Here is a 21,061-nt window from a genome sequence, read left to right on the forward strand (position 1 = left end):
CTGATGTGTCGCAGTGTCCGCAGCACAGTCTCCCTAATATATCTCAGTGTGCACACCTCAGCCTCCCTGATGTGTGTCAGTGTCCGCATCTCAGCCTCCCTGATGTGTGTCAGTGTCCGCAGCTCAGCCTCCCTGATGTGTCTCAGTGTCCGCAGCTCAGCCTCCCTGATGTATCTCAGTGTCCGCAGCTCAGCCTCCCTGATGTGTCTCAGTGTCCGCAGCTCAGCCTCCCTGATGTGTCTCAGTGTCCGCAGCTCAGCCTCCCTGATGTGTCTCAGTGTCCGCAGCTCAGCCTCACTGATGTGTCTCAGTGTCTGCAGCTCAGACTCCCTAATGTGTCTCACTGTGCACAGCTCAGCCTCCCTGATGGGTCTCAGTGTCCGCAGCTCAGCCTCACTGATGTGTCTCAGTGTCCGCAGCTCAGACTCCCTAATGTGTCTCACTGTGCACAGCTCAGCCTCCCTGATGGGTCTCAGTGTCCGCAGCTCAGCCTCCCTGATGTGTCTCAGTGTCCACAGCTCAGTCTCCCTGATGTATCGCAGTGTCCGCAGCTCAGACTCCCTCATGTGTCTCACTGTGCACAGCTCAGCCTCCCTGATGTGTCGCAGTGTCCGCAGCTCAGCCTCCCTGATGGGTCTCAGTGTCCGCAGCTCAGCCTCCCTGATGTGTCTCAGTGTCCGCAGCTCAGCCTCCCTGATGTGTCTCAGTGTCCGCAGCTCAGCCTCCCTGATGTGTCTCAGTGTCCGCAGCTCAGACGCACTGATGTGTCTCAGTGTCCGCAGCTCAGCCTCCCTAATGTGTCTCACTGTGCGTAGCTCCGCCTCCCTGATGGGTCTCAGTTTCCGCAGCTCAGCCTCACTATTGTGTCTCAGTGTCCGCATCTCGGCCTCACTGATGTGTCTCAGTGTCCGCAGCTCAGCCTCCCTAATGTCAGTGTCCGCAGCTCAGCCTCCCTGATGTCAGTGTCGGCAGCTCAGTCTCCCTGATGTGTCTCAGTGTCCACAGCTCAGCCTCCCTGATGTCTCCCACTGTCCGAAGCTCAGCCTCCCTGATGTGTCGCAGTGTCCGCAGCACAGTCTCCCTAATGTGTCTCAGTGTCTGCAGCTCAGCCTCCCTGATGTGTCTCAGTGTCCGCGGTTCAGCCCCCCTGATTTGCCACAGTGTCCACAGCTCAGCCTCCCTGATGTGCCTCAGTGTCCGCAGCTCAGCCTCCCTGATGTGTCGCAGTGTCCGCAGCACAGTCTCCCTAATGTGTCTCAGTGTCTGCAGCTCAGCCTCCCTGATGTGTCTCAGTGTCCGCAGCTCAGCCTCCCTGATGTGTCTCAGTGTCTGCAGCTCAGCCTCCCTGATGTGTCTCAGTGTCTGCAGCTCAGCCTTCCTGATGGGTCTCAGTGTCTGCAGCTCAGTCTCCCTGATGTGTCTCAGTGTCCGCAGCTCAGCCTCCCTGATGGGTCTCAGTTTCCGCAGCTCAGCCTCGCTATTGTGTCTCAGTGTCCACAGCTCAGTCTCCCTGATGTATCGCAGTGTCCGCAGCTCAGCCTCCCTGATGGGTCTCAGTTTCCGCAGCTCAGCCTCGCTATTGTGTCTCAGTGTCCACAGCTCGGTCTCCCTGATGTATCGCAGTGTCCGCAGCTCAGCCTCCCTGATGTGTCTCAGTGTCCGCAGCTCAGTCTCCCCGATGTATCGCAGTGTCCGCAGCTCAGCCTCCCTGATGTGTCTCAGTGACCGCAGCTCAGCCTCCCTGATGTGTCTCAGTGTCCGGAGCTCAGACTCCCTGATGTGTCTCAGTGTCCGCAGCTCAGCCTCCCTGATGTGTCTCAGTGTCCGGAGCTCAGCCTCCCTGATGTATCGCAGTGTCCGCAGCTCAGCCTCCCCGATGTATCGCAGTGTCCGCAGCTCAGCCTCCCTGATGTGTCTCAGTGACCGCAGCTCAGCCTCCCTGATGTGTCTCAGTGTCCGGAGCTCAGACTCCCTGATGTGTCTCAGTGTCCGCAGCTCAGCCTCCCTGATGGGTCTCAGTTTCCGCAGCTCAGCCTCGCTATTGTGTCTCAGTGTCCACAGCTAAGTCTCCCTGATGTATCGCAGTGTCCGCAGCTCAGCCTCCCTGATGGGTCTCAGTTTCCGCAGCTCAGCCTCGCTATTGTGTCTCAGTGTCCACAGCTCAGTCTCCCTGATGTATCGCAGTGTCCGCAGCTCAGCCTCCCTGATGTGTCTCAGTGTCCGCAGCTCAGTCTCCCTGATGTATCGCAGTGTCCACAGCTCAGCCTCCCCGATGTATCGCAGTGTCCGCAGCTCAGCCTCCCTGATGTCAGTGTCCGCAGCTCAGTCTCCCTTATGTGTCACTGTGTCCGCAGCTCAGCCTCCCTGAAGTGCCTCAGTTTCCGCAGCTCAGCCTCCCTGATGTCTCCCAGTGTCCGCAGCTCAGGCTCCCTGATGTCTCCCACTGTCCGCAGCTCAGCCTTCCTGATGTGTCGCAGTGTCCGCAGCACAGTCTCCCTGATATATCTCAGTGTGCACACCTCAGCCTCCCTGATGTGTCTCAGTGTCCGCAGCTCAGCCTCCCGGATGTGTCTCAGTGTCCGCAGCTCAGCCTCCCTGATGTCAGTGTCCGCAGCTCAGCCTCCCTGATGTGTCTCAGTGTCCGCAGCTCAGCCTCCCTGATGTGTCTCAGTGTCCGCAGCTCAGCCTCCCTGATGGGTCTCAGTGTCCGCAGCTCAGCCTCCCTGATGTTTCTCAGTGTCTGCAGCTCAGCCTCCCTGATGGGTCTCAGTGTCCGCAGCTCAGTCTCCCTGATGTGTCTCAGTGTCCGCAGCTCAGCCTCACTGATGTGTCGCAGTGTCCGCAGCAGTCTCCCTGATGTCTCCCACTGTCCGCAGCTCAGCCTCCCTGATGTGTTGCAGTGTCCGCAGCTCAGCCTCCCTGATGTGTTGCAGTGTCCGCAGCTCAGTCTCCCTAATGTGTCTCAGTGTCTGCAGCTCAGCCTCCCTGATGTGTCTCAGTGTCTGCAGCTCAGCCTCCCTGATGCGTCTCAGTGTCTGCAGCTCAGCCTTCCTGATGGGTCTCAGTGTCCGCAGCTCAGTCTCCCTGATGTGTCTCACTGTGCACAGCTCAGCCTCCCTGATGTGTCGCAGTGTCCGCAGCTCAGCCTCCCTGATGTGTCTCATTGTCCGCAGCTCAGCCTCCCTGATGTGTCTCAGTGTCCGCAGCTCAGCCTCCCTGATGTGTCTCAGTGTCCGCAGCTCAGCCTCACTGATGTGTCTCAGTGTCCGCAGCTCAGCCTCCCTAATGTGTCACACTGTGCGCAGCTCAGCCTCCCTGATGGGTCTCAGTGTCTGCAGCTCAGCCTCCCTGATTGGTCTCAGTTTCCGCAGCTCAGCCTCACTATTGTCTCTCAGTGTCCGCAGCTCAGCCTCCCTGATGTCTCCCAGTGTCCGCAGCTCAGGCACCCTGATGTGTCTCTGTGTCCACAGCTCAGCCTCCCTGATGCGTCTCAGTGTCCGCAGCTCAGCCTCCCTGATGCGTCTCAGTGTCCGCAGCTCAGCCTCCCTGATGTGTCACAATGTCCGCAGCTCAGCCTCCCTGATGTGTCTCAGTGTCCGCAGTTCAGCCTCTCTGATGTTTCGCAGTGTCCGCAGCTCAGCCTCCCTGATGTGTCGCAGTGTCCGCAGCTCAGTCTCCCTAATGTGTCTCAGTGTCCGCGGCTCAGCCACCCTGATTTGCCACAGTGTCCGCAGCTCTGCCTCCCTGATGTGCCTCAGTGTCCGCAGCTCAGCCTCCCTGATGTCAGTGTCCGCAGCTCAGCCTCCCTGATGTCTCCCACTGTCCGCAGCTCAGCCTCCCTGATGTGTCGCAGTGTCCGCAGCACAGTCTCCCTAATATATCTCAGTGTGCACACCTCAGCCTCCCTGATGTGTGTCAGTGTCCGCATCTCAGCCTCCCTGATGTGTGTCAGTGTCCGCAGCTCAGCCTCCCTGATGTGTCTCAGTGTCCGCAGCTCAGCCTCCCTGATGTATCTCAGTGTCCGCAGCTCAGCCTCCCTGATGTGTCTCAGTGTCCGCAGCTCAGCCTCCCTGATGTGTCTCAGTGTCCGCAGCTCAGCCTCCCTGATGTGTCTCAGTGTCCGCAGCTCAGCCTCACTGATGTGTCTCAGTGTCTGCAGCTCAGACTCCCTAATGTGTCTCACTGTGCACAGCTCAGCCTCCCTGATGGGTCTCAGTGTCCGCAGCTCAGCCTCACTGATGTGTCTCAGTGTCCGCAGCTCAGACTCCCTAATGTGTCTCACTGTGCACAGCTCAGCCTCCCTGATGGGTCTCAGTGTCCGCAGCTCAGCCTCCCTGATGTGTCTCAGTGTCCACAGCTCAGTCTCCCTGATGTATCGCAGTGTCCGCAGCTCAGACTCCCTCATGTGTCTCACTGTGCACAGCTCAGCCTCCCTGATGTGTCGCAGTGTCCGCAGCTCAGCCTCCCTGATGGGTCTCAGTGTCCGCAGCTCAGCCTCCCTGATGTGTCTCAGTGTCCGCAGCTCAGCCTCCCTGATGTGTCTCAGTGTCCGCAGCTCAGCCTCCCTGATGTGTCTCAGTGTCCGCAGCTCAGACGCACTGATGTGTCTCAGTGTCCGCAGCTCAGCCTCCCTAATGTGTCTCACTGTGCGTAGCTCCGCCTCCCTGATGGGTCTCAGTTTCCGCAGCTCAGCCTCACTATTGTGTCTCAGTGTCCGCATCTCGGCCTCACTGATGTGTCTCAGTGTCCGCAGCTCAGCCTCCCTAATGTCAGTGTCCGCAGCTCAGCCTCCCTGATGTCAGTGTCGGCAGCTCAGTCTCCCTGATGTGTCTCAGTGTCCACAGCTCAGCCTCCCTGATGTCTCCCACTGTCCGAAGCTCAGCCTCCCTGATGTGTCGCAGTGTCCGCAGCACAGTCTCCCTAATGTGTCTCAGTGTCTGCAGCTCAGCCTCCCTGATGTGTCTCAGTGTCCGCGGTTCAGCCCCCCTGATTTGCCACAGTGTCCACAGCTCAGCCTCCCTGATGTGCCTCAGTGTCCGCAGCTCAGCCTCCCTGATGTGTCGCAGTGTCCGCAGCACAGTCTCCCTAATGTGTCTCAGTGTCTGCAGCTCAGCCTCCCTGATGTGTCTCAGTGTCCGCAGCTCAGCCTCCCTGATGTGTCTCAGTGTCTGCAGCTCAGCCTCCCTGATGTGTCTCAGTGTCTGCAGCTCAGCCTTCCTGATGGGTCTCAGTGTCTGCAGCTCAGTCTCCCTGATGTGTCTCAGTGTCCGCAGCTCAGCCTCCCTGATGGGTCTCAGTTTCCGCAGCTCAGCCTCGCTATTGTGTCTCAGTGTCCACAGCTCAGTCTCCCTGATGTATCGCAGTGTCCGCAGCTCAGCCTCCCTGATGGGTCTCAGTTTCCGCAGCTCAGCCTCGCTATTGTGTCTCAGTGTCCACAGCTCGGTCTCCCTGATGTATCGCAGTGTCCGCAGCTCAGCCTCCCTGATGTGTCTCAGTGTCCGCAGCTCAGTCTCCCCGATGTATCGCAGTGTCCGCAGCTCAGCCTCCCTGATGTGTCTCAGTGACCGCAGCTCAGCCTCCCTGATGTGTCTCAGTGTCCGGAGCTCAGACTCCCTGATGTGTCTCAGTGTCCGCAGCTCAGCCTCCCTGATGTGTCTCAGTGTCCGGAGCTCAGCCTCCCTGATGTATCGCAGTGTCCGCAGCTCAGCCTCCCCGATGTATCGCAGTGTCCGCAGCTCAGCCTCCCTGATGTGTCTCAGTGACCGCAGCTCAGCCTCCCTGATGTGTCTCAGTGTCCGGAGCTCAGACTCCCTGATGTGTCTCAGTGTCCGCAGCTCAGCCTCCCTGATGGGTCTCAGTTTCCGCAGCTCAGCCTCGCTATTGTGTCTCAGTGTCCACAGCTAAGTCTCCCTGATGTATCGCAGTGTCCGCAGCTCAGCCTCCCTGATGGGTCTCAGTTTCCGCAGCTCAGCCTCGCTATTGTGTCTCAGTGTCCACAGCTCAGTCTCCCTGATGTATCGCAGTGTCCGCAGCTCAGCCTCCCTGATGTGTCTCAGTGTCCGCAGCTCAGTCTCCCTGATGTATCGCAGTGTCCACAGCTCAGCCTCCCCGATGTATCGCAGTGTCCGCAGCTCAGCCTCCCTGATGTCAGTGTCCGCAGCTCAGTCTCCCTTATGTGTCACTGTGTCCGCAGCTCAGCCTCCCTGAAGTGCCTCAGTTTCCGCAGCTCAGCCTCCCTGATGTCTCCCAGTGTCCGCAGCTCAGGCTCCCTGATGTCTCCCACTGTCCGCAGCTCAGCCTTCCTGATGTGTCGCAGTGTCCGCAGCACAGTCTCCCTGATATATCTCAGTGTGCACACCTCAGCCTCCCTGATGTGTCTCAGTGTCCGCAGCTCAGCCTCCCGGATGTGTCTCAGTGTCCGCAGCTCAGCCTCCCTGATGTCAGTGTCCGCAGCTCAGCCTCCCTGATGTGTCTCAGTGTCCGCAGCTCAGCCTCCCTGATGTGTCTCAGTGTCCGCAGCTCAGCCTCCCTGATGGGTCTCAGTGTCCGCAGCTCAGCCTCCCTGATGTTTCTCAGTGTCTGCAGCTCAGCCTCCCTGATGGGTCTCAGTGTCCGCAGCTCAGTCTCCCTGATGTGTCTCAGTGTCCGCAGCTCAGCCTCCCTGATGTGTGTCAGTGTCAGCAGCTCAGCCTCCCTGATGCATCTCAGTGTCCGGAGCTCAGACTCCCTGATGTGTCTCAGTGTCCGCAGCTCAGACTCCCTGATGTGTCGCAGTGTCCGCAGCTCAGACTCCCTGATGTGTCTCAGTGTCCGCAGCTCAGACTCCCTGATGTGTCTCAGTGCGCGCCGCTCAGCCTCCCTGATGTGTCTCAGTGTCCGCAGCTCAGCCTCACTGATGTGTCTCAGTGTCCGCAGCTCAGCCTCCCTGATACGTCTCAGTGTCCGCAGCTCAGCCTCGCTGATGGGTCTGTGTCCGCAGCTCAGCCTCCCTGATACGTCTCAGTGTCCGCAGCTCAGCCTCGCTGATGTGTCTCAGTGTCTGCAGCTCAGCCTCCCTGATGGGTCTCAGTGTCCGCAGCTCAGCCTCCCTGATGTGTCTCAGTGTCCGCATCTCAGACTCCCTAATGTGTCTCACTGTGCACAGCTCAGCCTCCCTGATGTGTCGCAGTGTCCGCAGCTCAGACTCCCTGATGGGTCTCAGTGTCCGCAGCTCAGCCTCACTGATGTGTCTCAGTGTCCGCAGCTCAGCCTCCCTGATGTGTCTCAGTGTCCGCAGCTCAGCCTCACTGATGTGTCTCAGTGTCCGCAGCTCAGCCTCCCTGTTGTGTCTCAGTGTCCGCAGCTCAGCCTCACTGATGTGTCTCAGTGTCCACAGCTCAGTCTCCCTGATGTATCGCAGTGTCCGCAGCTCCGCCACCCTGATGTCAGTGTCCGCAGCTCAGTCTCCCTGATGTGTCACAGTGTCCGCAGCTCAGCCTCCCTGATGTGTCACAGTGTCCGCAGCTCAGCCTCCCTGATGTGTCGCAGTGTCCGCAGCTCAGCCTCACTGATGTGTCTCAGTGTCCACAGCTCAGTCTCCCTGATGTATCGCAGTGTCCGCAGCTCCGCCACCCTGATGTCAGTGTCCGCAGCTCAGTCTCCCTGATGTGTCACAGTGTCCGCAGCTCAGTCTCCCTGATGTCTCCCACTGTCCGCAGCTCAGCCTCCCTGATGTGTCGCAGTGTCCGCAGCACAGTCTCCCTAATGTGTCTCAGTGTCTGCAGCTCAGCCTCCCTGATGTGTCTCAGTGTCCGCGGTTCAGCCGCCCTGATTTGCCACAGTGTCCACAGCTCAGCCTCCCTGATGTGCCTCAGTGTCCGCAGCTCAGCCTCCCTGATGTCTCCCATTGTCCGCAGCTCAGCCTCCCTGATGTGTCGCAGTGTCCGCAGCACAGTCTCCCTAATGTGTCTCAGTGTGCACACCTCAGCCTCCCTGATGTGTCTCAGTGTCCGCAGCTCAGCCTCCCTGATGTGTCTCAGTGTCCGCAGCTCAGCCTCCCTGATGTGTCAGTGTCCGCAACTCAGTCTCTCTGATGTGTCACAGTGTCCGCAGCTCAGCCTCCCTGATGTGTCAGTGTCCGCAGCTCAGCCTCCCTGATGTGTCTCAGTGTCCGCAGCTCAGCCTCCCTGATGTGTCTCAGTGTCCGCAGCTCAGCCTCCCTGATGTGTCTCAGTGTCCGCAGCTCAGCCTCCCTGATGTGTCAGTGTCCGCAGCTCAGCCTCCCTGATGTGTCTCTGTGTCCGCAGCTCAGCCTCCCTGATGTGTCTCAGTGTCCGCAGCTCAGCCTCCCTGATGTGTCTCAGTGTCCGCAGCTCAGCCTCCCTGATGTGTCAGTGTCCGCAGCTCTGTCTCCCTGATGTGTCTCAATGTCCGCAGCTCAGTCTCCCTGCTGTCTCCCAGTGTCCGCAGCTCAGCCTCCCTGATGTGTCTCAGTGTCCGCAGCTCAACCTCCCCGATGTGTCAGTGTCCGCAGCTCTGTCTCCCTGATGTGTCTCAGTGTCCGCAGCTCAGTCTCCCTGCTGTCTCCCAGTGTCCGCAGCTCAGCCTCCCTGATGTGTCTCAGTGTCCACAGCTCAGTCTCCCTGCTGTCTCCCAGTGTCCGCAGCTCTGTCTCCCTGATGTGTCTCAGTGTCCGCAGCTCAGCCTCCCTGATGTGTCAGTGTCCGCAGCTCAGCTTCGAGCTCATTAACTCTGACCTCACTTTCCTCAAACCGTAGAGACTTAGAACAGATGTGGTCAGGATTGAATGCAGTGTTATAAAATGAGCTTCCAAATGCTGCTGCTACCAACAGACAGACAGACAGGCAGGTGGGCAGACAGTCAGACAGGCAGGGGGCAGACAGGCAAACAGACGGCCAGGCAGGGTGCTGACAGGCAGACAGACGGGTGGGCAGACAGTAAGACAGGCAGACAGGCAGGCAGTCAGGCAGGCAAGCAGACAGGCAGCCAAGCAGACTGGCAGGCAGGCAGACAGACAGGCAAACAGACAGACAGGCAGACAGGCAGACAGACAGGCAGATAGACAGCCAAGCAGACAGGCAGGAAGACAGGCGGACAGGCAGACAGACAGGCAGGCAGACAGGCAGGCAGACAGGCAGGCAGACAGGCAGGAAGGCAGGCAGACAGGCAGACAGACAGGCAGATAGACAGGAACGCAGGCGGAAAGGCAGACAGACAGGCAGGCAGGCAGGCAGACAGACAGGCAGACAGGCAGACAGGCAGGAAGGCAGGCAGGCAGGCAGGAAGACAGGCAGATACAGGCAGGCAGGCAGGCAGACAGGCAGGCAGGCAGGCAGACAGACAGGCAGACAGGCAGATAGGCAGATAGACAGGCAGGCAAGCAGACAGGCAGGCAGGCAGGCAGGTAGACAGGCAGTCAAGCAGACAGGCAGACAGGCAGCCAGGCAGGCAGACAGACAGGCAGGCAGGCAGGCAGGCAGGCAGGTAGACAGGAATGCAGATAGACAGGTAGGCAGGCTGGCAGGCAGACAGGCTCAGGCAGGCAGGCAGACAGGCAGACAAGCGGGAGGACAGGCAGGCAGACAAACAGACAGACAGATAGATATACAGACAGGCAGGCATGCAGACAGACACGCAGACAGGCAGGTAGGCAGAGTGACAGACAGACAGGCAGAGTGACAGACAGGTAGAATGACAGGCAGACAGACAGATAGACAGGCAGAGTGACAGACAGGCAGAAAGACAGGCAGACAGACAGACAGATAGACAGGCAGGCTGGCAGACAGGCAGGCAGGCTGACAGGCAGGTAGACAGGCAGGCAGGCAGACAGGCAGGCAGGCAGACAGGCAGGCAGGCAGGCAGACAGGCAGGCAGACAGGCAGGCAAGCAGGCAGACAGGCAGGCAGACAGGCAGGCTGGCAGGCAGATAGACAGGCAGGCAGGTAGACAGGCAGACAGGCAGGCAGGTAGCCAGGCAGACAGGCAGGCAGGCAGATAGACAGACAGGCAGGCAGACAGGCAGGCAGGCAGACAGACAGGCAGGCATACAGGCAGGAAGGCAGGCAGACAGGCAGGCAGACAGGCAGGGAGACAGACAGGCAGGCAGACAGATAGACAGGCAGGCAGGCAGGCAGACAGACAAGCAGATAGGCAGGCAGATAGACAGACAACCAGATAGACAGGCAGGCAGGTAGACAGGCAGGCAGACAGGCAGACAGGAATGCAGGCAGGCAGATAGACAGGTAGGCAGGCTGGCAGGCAGGCAGACAGGCAGGCAGGCAGACAGGCAGACAAGCGGGAGGACAGGCAGGCAGACAGAAAGACAGACAGATAGGCAGAGTGAGAGAGAGGCAGGCAGAGTGACAGACAGGCAGACAGGCAGAAAGATAGGCAGAAAGACAGGAAGACAGACAGACAGATAGACAGGCAGGGAGAGTGACAGGCAGGCAGACAGACAGGCAGGCAGAGTGACAGACTGACAGACAGGCAGACAGGCAGACAGGCAGACAGGCAGAGTGACAGACAGGCAGTCAGACAGACAGGCAGAGTGACAGGCAGGCAGGCAGGCAGACAGACAAGCAGACAGGCAGGCAGGCAGAGTGATAGACAGACAGACAGGCAATCAGACAGGCAGGCAAAGTGACAGACAGACAGGCAGGCAGGCAGACAGACAGACAAGCAGACAGGCAGGCAGGCAGAGTGATAGACAGACAGGCAATCAGACAGGCAGGCAGAGTGACAGACAGGCAGACAGACAGACAGGCAGAGTGACAGACAGGCAGGCAGACAGACAGACAGACAAGCAGACAGGCAGGCAGGCAGAGTGATAGACAGGCAGACAGACAGGCAATCAGATAGGCAGACAGAGTGACAGACAGACAGGCAGGCAGACAGGCAGGCAGATAGACAGGCAGGCAGACAGACAGGCAGACAGACAGGTAGACAGGCAGGCAAGCATGCAGACAGGCAGACAGGCAGGCAGGCAGGTAGGCAGATAGACAGACAGACAGGTAGACAGGCAGACAGTCAGGCAGATAGACAGGCAGGCAGGCAGAAAGGCTGGCAGGCAGGCAAGCAGACTGGCGGATAGACAGGCAGGCAGGCAGACAGGCTGGCAGGCGGATAGGCAGGTAGACAGGCAGGAAGGCATGCTGAGAGGCAGACAGGCAGGCAGGCAGGCAGGTGGGCAGATGGACAGGCAGGCAGTTAGACAGGCAGACAGGCAGGCAGGCAGATAGACAGGCAGGCAAGCAGATAGACAGGTAGACAGGCAGGCAGGCAGGCAGACAGGCAGGCAGGCAGGCAAGCGGGAGGACAGGGAGGCAGACAGAAAGACAGGCAGGCAGAGAGACATGCAGGCAGACAGACAGACAGGCAGATAGACAGACAGACCGACAGGCAGGCAGGCAGACAAGCAGGTGGACAGGCAGGCAGACAGACACACAAGCTGGCAGACAGAAAGTCAGGCAGGCAGACAGACAGATGAACAGGCATGCAGAGAGACAGACAGACAGGGAGGCAGACAGACAGACAAGCAGGCAGACAGGCAGGTAGGCAGAGTGACGGACAGGCAGACAGACAAGCAGGCAGGCAGGCAGACAGGCAGAGTGACAGACAGGCAGACAGGCAGACAGACAGGTGGAAAGACAGACAGACAGATAGACAGGCAGGCAGAGTGACAGACAGGCAGACAGGCAGAACGACAGTCAGGCAGAGTGACAGACAGGCAGAACGACAGTCAGACAGGCAGGCAGACAGACAGGCAGAAAGACAGACAGACATACTGATAGACAGGCAGCAGAGTGACAGGCAGGCAGACAGACAGGCAGGCAGAGTGACAGACAGGCAGGCAGAGTGACAGACAGACAGGCAGGCAGGCAGACAGACAGACAAGCAGGCAGGCAGGCAGGCAAACAGACATACAAGCAGGCAGAGTGACAGACAGACAGGCAGGCAGACAGACAGGCAGAGTGACAGACAGGCAGAAAGACAGACAGACATACTGATAGACAGGCAGGCAGAGTGACAGGCAGGCAGACAGACAGGCAGACAGACAGACAAGCAGACAGGCAGGCAGGCAGACAGGCAGAGTGACAGACAGGCAGGCAGGCAGACAGACAGACAAGCAGACAGGCAGGCAGGCAGACAGGCAGAGTGACAGACAGGCAGGCAGAGTGACAGGCAGACAGACAGACACCCTCTTGTCTTGAAATTTGGACTCAGTGCAGACAAGAAACATTGAGCAACTCCTATTTTTATACTTTCTTAAAAAGAATTCAAGCTCTGAAAATTAGTTTAAGATAGTTATCGAGTTAATAGTTATCTAATTAACCAACGGCAGCTCCTCTCAGGGAGTCTGTACATCTCTGTTTAAAGCTGTATAAACGTAACTTCTCTTAACTTAAGGAGTAACTTTTAGCCAATTGCTAAGTTGCAGAGAAAAACGCTTCAGAGAGAAATTAACCCCAAAATCCCCTCACTCACCAAACTCAGCAACACCCCCGACTCCCGTGAGGACCCAGGCTGTGTGTCCAGTTCTGCTCTCTCACAGCACCACCGTGCTCCCTGCTCTCCGTCCCCAGTGCAGCCTCACCTGGGCACAGATCTCACTTCCATGGGAAAACAGGAATCCCCAGCACAAATCCGGCATCGGAGTGGGAGGAATGCCAGGATAACTCTTCACCCCTTCCACCTACCACAGCTTTACCCATGACCGCCACACCCTCCCCACACCCTCCCCGCCCTTGCCCAACTTGCAACGTCTCATTCCTTCTTTCCTCAACTTACAATACGTTGCGAGTGACGTTTCGACTCTACGTAGTTACTCTCTGTCGAGAATTGGGCTGTCTTCCTGCCGGAAGAGGAAATAACATATTAGAAAATCCCTGACCTCCGTGTATACTCTGTCTCAACGCCACACACGAATACCTGGGTGCAAACAACAACAAAGAACAAAGAAAAGTACAGCACAGGAACAGGCCCTTCGGCCCTCCAAGCCCGTGCCGACCATGCTGCCCGACTAAACTACAACCTTCTACCCTTCCAGGGTTCGTATCCCTCTATTCCCATCCTATTCATGTACTTGTCAAGATGCCCCTTAAATGTCACTATCGTCCCTGCTTCCACCACCTCCTCCGGCAGCAAGTTCCAGGCACCCACTACCCTCTGTGTAAAAAACTTGCCTCGTATATCTCCTCTAAACCTTACCCCTCGCACCTTAAACCTATGCCCCCTAGTAATTGACCCCTCTACCCTGGGGAAAACCCTCTGACTATCCACTCTGTCTATGCCCCTCATCATTTTGTAGACCTCTATCAGGTCGCCCCTCAACCTCCGTCGTTCCAGTGAGAACAAACTGAGTATATTCAAACTCTCCTCATAGCTAATGCCCTCCATACCAGGCAACATTCTGGTAAATCTCTCTGCACCCTCCCTAAAGCCTCCACATCCTTCTGGTAGTGTGGCGACCAGAATTGAATACTATACTCTAAGTGTGGCCTAACTAAGGTTCTATACAGCTGCAACATGACTTGCCAATTCTTATACTCAATGCCCCGGCCAATGAAGGCAAGCATGCCGTATGCCTTCTTGACTACCTTCTCCACCTGTGTTGCCCCTTTCAATGACCTGTGGACCTGTACTCCTAGATCTCTTTGACTTTCAATACTCTTGAGGGTTCTACCATTCACTGTATATTCCCTACCTGCATTAGACCTTCCAAAATGCATTACCTCACATTTGTCCGGATTAAACTCCATCTGCCATCTCTCCGCCCAAGTCTCCAGACAATCTAAATCCTGCTGTATCCTCCGACAGTCCTCATCGCTATCCGCAATTCCACCAACCTTTGTGTCGTCTGCAAACTTACTAATCAGACCAGTTACATTTTCCTCCAAATCATTTATATATACTACAAAGAGCAAAGGTCCCAGCACTGATCCCTGTGGAACACCACTGGTCACAGCCCTCCAATTAGAAAAGCATCCCTCCCTGGATATGGTTTCTATGGTGTGAATTCAGGCTGGACAGTAGATTCTTGGTTTGATTCTCAGCTTGTGCGGAGGTCAGATTGTAACAGGATAGCAGTATTGTTCGCTAAAAGGCAAGAAAAAGGCCATTTGATCTGTCACTCTGAGGTCAGTTTCATTGCAGTGTCAATGTAAGTGTACTTGTGACACTAATAAAGATTATTGTAATTTATAGTTCTCTGACCCGGTCATTACTCTGTTAAACCTGTTCCATTCACAGCTCTTTGCAAACTTTTCTCATCACTTTATTGCCCACTTCTGGTGTCTCAGGTTATTGCAGTTTTCAGGCCAGTGCTGGAACTGAGGCTCAATTTGGATTGGGGACAACCCACACAGATGGTGCAGCACATATGCACACACATCGACACACACACACCAACACACACACATCGATACACACACACCAACACACACACACCAACACACACACATCGACACACACACACCAACACACACACATCGATACACACACACCAACACACACACACCAACACACACACATCGACACACACACACCAACACACACACATCGATACACACACACCAACACACACACATCGACACACACACACCAACACACACACATCGACACACACACACCAACACACACACATCGACACACACACACCAACACACACACACCAACACACACACATCGACACACACACACCAACACACACACATCGACACACACACACCAACACACACACATCGATACACACACACCAACACACACACATCAACACACACACGCCAACACACACACACCAACACACACACACACCAACACACACACATCGACACACACACACCAACACACACACATCGACACACACACACCAACACACACACATCGACACACACACCAACACACACACATCGACACACACACACCAACACACACACATCGATACACACACACCAACACACACACATCAACACACACACACCAACACACACACATCGATACACACACACCAACACACACACATCAACACACACACAACACACACACATCGACACACACACACCAACACACACACATCGATACACACACACCAACACACACACATCAACACACACACACCAACACACACACATCGACACACACACACCAACACACACACATCGACACACACACACCAACACACACACATCGATACACACACACCAACACACACACATCAACACACACACGCCAACCCACACACACCAACACACACACATCGACACACACACACCAACACACACACATCGACACACACACACCAACACACACACATCGACACACACACACCAACACACACACATCGACACACACACACCAACACACACACATCGACACACACACACCAACACACACACATCGATACACACACACCAACACACACACATCGACACACACACACCAACACACACACATCGATACACACACACCAACACACACACATCAACACACACACACCAACACACACACATCGACACACACACACCAACACACACACATCGATACACACACACCAACACACACACATCAACACACACACACCAACACACACACATCGACACACACACACCAACACACACACATCGATACACACACACCAACACACACACATCGACACACACACACCAACACACACACATCGACACACACACACCAACACACACACATCGACACACACACACCAACACACACAGACACACCACACACAAGGGCAGCACGGTAACAGAGTGGTTAGCACATTTGCTTCACCGCTCTTGGGTCCCAGGTTCGATTCCGGCTTGGGTCACTGTCTGTGCGGCGTCTGCACGTTCTCCCCGTGTGCGCGTGGGTTTCCTCCGGGTGCTCCGGTTTCCTCCCACAGTCCAAAGATGTGCAGGTTAGGTGGATTGGCCGTGCTAAACTGCCCTTAGTGTCCAAAAAGGTTAGGTGGGGTACGGGGATAGGGTGGAGGTGTGGGGCTTAAGTAGGGTGCTCTTTCCAGGGGCTGGTGCAGACTCGATGGGCCGAATGGCCTCCTTCTGCACGGTAAATTCTATGAGACACACACACACAGACAAATATAAACCAACACACAGACACAGACAAACGCACACATATGGTATAGCTGTCAGAGGCTGTGTAATACTCACACACAGATAAACACACCCACACACCCTTGTAGAAATACACACGCATATGGTTTGGCTCTCAGAGACTGTATAACAGATAGAGGGTACAGTCCTCACACATGTTGCTGAAAGGAATATAACAATATCTATCCTCTTTTACATGTTCACAAGGTCTCACAAAGAGCTTACATGGTTATTGCTAACACATAGCTGTGTACATATACAGGGGGTTGGATTCTCTGCCCATCCCGCTGGCAGAGAATCCAGCCCAGCGTCTATATCCCAAGCAATGAGCTGACTCCGTGCTTGGTTCTACACAGGTCTCTGTCCTGTCCACAACTCTCTCTGGTTTCAGGTCGTGCGTTTCTTTGCATCACACTGTGGGCGGTATTGTTTCCCCGTCCCATACTAACCTTCTCCTTTGTAAAAATGTGTTTCCAGGACTTGGCTGTCCCTAGCGGTGCCAGCATTTACTTCCCATCCCTCACTGCCCTGCATTTCAGAGTCAACCACATTGCTGTGGGTCTAGAGTCACGTGTAGGCCAGACCGGGTAAGGACGGCAGATTTCCTTCCCTCAAGGACATTAGTGAACCAGATGGGTTTTTATGATAATCGACAATGGTTTCATGGTCATCGTTAGACTTTTAATTCTAGATTTTGATTGAATTCAAATTCGACTATCTGCCCTGGTGGGATTCGAGATCTTGCCCTGGGTCTCTGGATCACCGGTCCAGTGGCAGTACCACATTGCCACTGCCATCTCACTAGATACATCAGGGCTCTGAGGAGGGAGCAGGGCAGTGAGGTTATTTTGAGATCATACCGGGCTACAGAGGAAGAGCAAAGCAGTGGATTAGTTTGATACAGAGAGAGAGTTTTTTGAACTTATTGAATGGAGTGCTCTCACCTGGTTCCATTCTTATTGGCCCAATCACAGCCAGAGAATCTCTCGGCGTGACCCCTCACTTGCTGATCTCACACCGTTACCTCTGGACCCTGCTATTCCCATCCATAAACTGTCCCCTGGTGACATCTTCCCAAAGCACAGGGCCCGATCTAACGTCCGCGTTGCGCCTGGCGTGGATCTGGGTACGTGATTAGATAGCGGGAGAGGGCCGGAATCGGGATCCACATCGGGATCTAAATCAGGTTGCTATCTAACCGGCCACTTCCCCTGGCGAAATCAGGATCTTGCCAAAATCGTGAACTGCAATTTGCATTCATTTCAATCTCATTCGCGAGATTGAAGTCAAATCTAACGGCCTCCCGAGATCTGACCGGCTCCCCAGTGAGAAATCACTCGGGTGTCGCTGAGCGCTCCTTTTCAGAAACGTGAAGCTGGCGCAATGGCTGCTGAGGGGGACCTGAGGAGGTGAGCAGCCACTTCCACGTTCAGACATGCAGCTCACGGGCGGCGGAGCTGCATAAGATAAAGATGCATGGCATTAAAGGTAAAGTAGTAGCATGGATAGAGGATTGATTAATTAATAGAAAGCAAAGAGTGGAGATTAATTGGTGTTTCTCTGGTTGGCAATCAGTGGCTAGTGGTGTCCCTCATGGATCAGTGTTGGGCCCACAACTGTTCACAATTTACATAGATGATTTGGAGTTGGGGACCAAGGGCAATGTGTCCAAGTTTGCAGATGATACTAAGATGAGTGGTAAAGCAAAAAGTGCAGAGGATACCGGAAGTCTGCAGAGGGATTTGGATAGGCTAAGTGAATGGGCTAGGGTCTGGCAGATGGAATACAATGTTGACAAATGTGAGGTTGTCCATTTTGGTAGGATTAACAGCAAAAGGGAATAGTATTTCAATGATAAAATATTAAAACTTGCTGCTGTGCAGAGAGACCTGGGTGTGCTAGTGCATGAGTCTCAAAAAGTTGATTTACAGGTGCAACAGGTGATTAAGAAGGCAAATGGAGTTTTGTCCTTGGAGTTTAAGACTAGGGAAGTTATGCTGCAACTGTATAAGGTGGTTAGTGAGGCCACGCCTGGAGTATTGTGTTCAGTTTTGGTCTCCTTACCTGAGAAAGGACATACTGGCGCTGGAGGGTGTGCAGAGGAGATTCACTAGGTTAATCCCAGAGTTGAGGGGGTTGGATTTCGAGGAGAGGTTGTGTAGACTGGGAGAGTACTCATTGGAATTTAGAAGGATGTGGGGTGGGCGGATCTTATAGAAACATATAAAATGATGAAAGGAATAGATAGGATAGATGCGGGCAGGTTGTTTCCACTGGCGAGTGAAAGCAGAACTAGGGGGCATAGCCTAAAAATAAGGAGAAGTAGATTTAGGACTGAGTTTAGGAGGAATTTTTTCACCCAAAGGGTTGTGAATCTATGGAATTCCTTGCCCAGTGAAGCAGTTGAGGCTCCCTCATTAAATGTTTTTAAGATAAAGATAGATCGTTTTTTGAAGAATAAAGGGATTAAGGGTAATGGTGTTCGGGCTGGAAAGTGGATCTGAGTCCACAAAAGATCAGCCATGATCTCATTGAATGGCGGAGCAGGCTCGAGGGGCCAGATGGCCTACTCCTGCTCTGAGTTCTTATGTTCGTATGTTCTTATCTCTCCCAAACTCACAGCCCTCTGAGATCTCAGTGAACTCCTAATCCCGCCCTCACGAACATCCCAGAGTTTAATTGACGGCCAAGCCTCACCACCAAGATGCTAAACTGTTGAGTTCCCACCTCTCCCCTCCCCCTCCCCACATCTCTCCTTCTCTCTACCACCTGCTCCTTTAGTCACATTGAGTCCAGGAAGGATCGGGTCGCACTCGACAGGATAAGGATCAGATTTTCCTGGATGTTGCCAGGACGGAGAAATAATCACTCTGGGGAAAGACTGGATGATCTGGGCTTGTAGGAGGCCGAAGAGAGGTTTAATAGAGGTATATAAAACTAAAGGACTAAGATCGAGTGGGTAGGAAGAAGCTTATCCCTTTATTAAAGAGGTCAATAATCAGGCAACATCGATTTAAAGTAGATTATATAATAATAAGTTTTATTATTGTGACAAGTAGGCTCACATTAACAGTGCAATGAAGTTACTGAGAAAAGCCCCTAGTCTCCACATTCCGGCGCCTGTTCGGGTACACAGAGGGAGAATTCAGAATGTCCAATCCACCTAACAGCACGTCTTTCGGGACTTGCGGGAGGAAACCGGAGCGCCCGGAGGAAACCCACGCAGACACGGGGAGAACGTGCAGACTCCGCACAGACAGTGCCCCAAGGCGGGAATCGAACCTGGGACCCTGGAGCTGTGAAGCCACAGTGCTAACCACTGTGCCGCCCTAAAGAAAAACCAGAAGAAAGTTGAAGAGTTCTTTCTTCACCAAGAGGGTGATGGGACTCACTGCCTGAAAGGTTGGAGGAGACAGAAATCCTCACTGCATTTAAAATACACTCAGAAATGCACTGAAAGGGCCGCATTCAACAAGGCCAGAGACCAGGAACTGGTGGGTGAGATTTCAGTGGCTCTTCATTGGTCAGCACAGACACAATGGACTGACTGGCCTCGTACTGTGCCATAGACTTCCGTGAGTCTCGGTTTGGGGACACTCCTTACAACGTATTCCCTGGATCAAGGTTTTGATCATCTGACGTAACGTCACCTTGTGTGCCTCAGTGTCAGATTCTGCATGTTAGCGCCTGTGAAGCAACTTGGGTTATGTTCTGATGTTAATGGTTGCTATACAAATGCAAGATGTTGATGTTGCTGTGTCCAAACCCCAACCTTTCTCCCTGCCTCATGTCACCAGCCCGTCACTGTGAATTCACGTTTGGCTAACGAGTGGGAGCAGAATTTTAAATTAAATCTCGGCAAGCTGTAGCAGCAACCCCTGCAGAGCAGTTTACTGAATTACAGGAAGCAGAAGTGGGCCGTGTCTGAGGGTCTTTCCCCACTCTACCGGGAAGTGGGAATTCTGAAATGGGTACATCATAATTAATGAATGATAAAAGACCAAACTCACTGAAGCTAACACCATGGAAGGAAGCTCCATCTATACCACAATCTCACACTCCACTCATCATAATATCCAATGATGATGAACTTCTTGACCAATCAGGTGACCGGTGAATCTACAACAGAGCCAGAATGGTACAAAAGGTGAAGTCTGTCAGGATCAGAGGTGAGGTGGTAAGATGGATACAGAACAGGCTCGGTCACAGAAGGCAAAGGTAGCAGTAGAAGGGTGCTTTTCTGAATGGAAGGTTGTGACTAGTGGTGTTCCACAGGGATCGGTGCTGGGACCTCTGTTGTTTGTGGTGTACATAAACGATTTGGAGGAGAATGTAGCCGGTCTGATTAGTAAGTTCGGGATGACACCGAGGTTGGTGGAGTGGCCGATAGTGTTGAGGATTGTCAGAGGATACAGCAGGACATAGATAGGTTGGAGACTTGGGCAGAGAAATGGCAAATGGAGTTTAATCCGGACATATGTGAGGTGATGCATTTTGGTAGGTCTGACATAGAGGGAAAATATACCGTAAATGGCAAAACTCTTAGGAATATAGAAAGTCAGAGAGATCTGGGCGTGCAGGTCCACAAATCTTTGAAAGTGGCAACAGAAGTGGACAAGGTAGTCAAGAAAGCAGACGGAATGTTTGCCTTCAATGGACGGGGCATCAAGTATAAAAACTGCTGCAGTATGGCTAGCACTGTGGCTTCACAGCTCCAGGGTCCCAGGTTCGATTCCGGCTTGGGTCACTGTCTGTGCGGAGTCTGCACATCCTCCCCATGTCTGCGTGGGTTTCCTCCGGGTGCTCCGGTTTCCTCCCACAGTCCAAAGATGTGCAGGTGAGGTGGATTGGCCATGATAAATCACCCTTAGTGTCCAAAAAGGATAGGAGGGGTTATTGGGTTACGTGGATAAGGTGGCAGTGAGGGCTTAAGTGGGTCGGTGCAGACTTGATGG

The 21,061-nt window shown here is 54.4% G+C and overlaps 1 protein-coding gene across 1 annotated transcript in view; it reads right to left on the reverse strand.

The window, feature by feature from the left end:
• The window catches only part of LOC140428537 (uncharacterized), a 154,268-nt gene that overhangs the window by 123,988 nt on the left and 9,219 nt on the right, over nucleotides 1-21,061 (reverse strand). The window contains exon 3 of the mRNA XM_072515113.1: nucleotides 12,787-12,850. Coding sequence (XP_072371214.1) covers nucleotides 12,787-12,850 — 64 coding nt within the window. The remainder of the gene's footprint in view (nucleotides 1-12,786; nucleotides 12,851-21,061) is intronic.

Source organism: Scyliorhinus torazame, chromosome 1 (assembly GCF_047496885.1).
Source record: "Scyliorhinus torazame isolate Kashiwa2021f chromosome 1, sScyTor2.1, whole genome shotgun sequence".
NCBI lineage: Eukaryota > Metazoa > Chordata > Chondrichthyes > Carcharhiniformes > Scyliorhinidae > Scyliorhinus > Scyliorhinus torazame.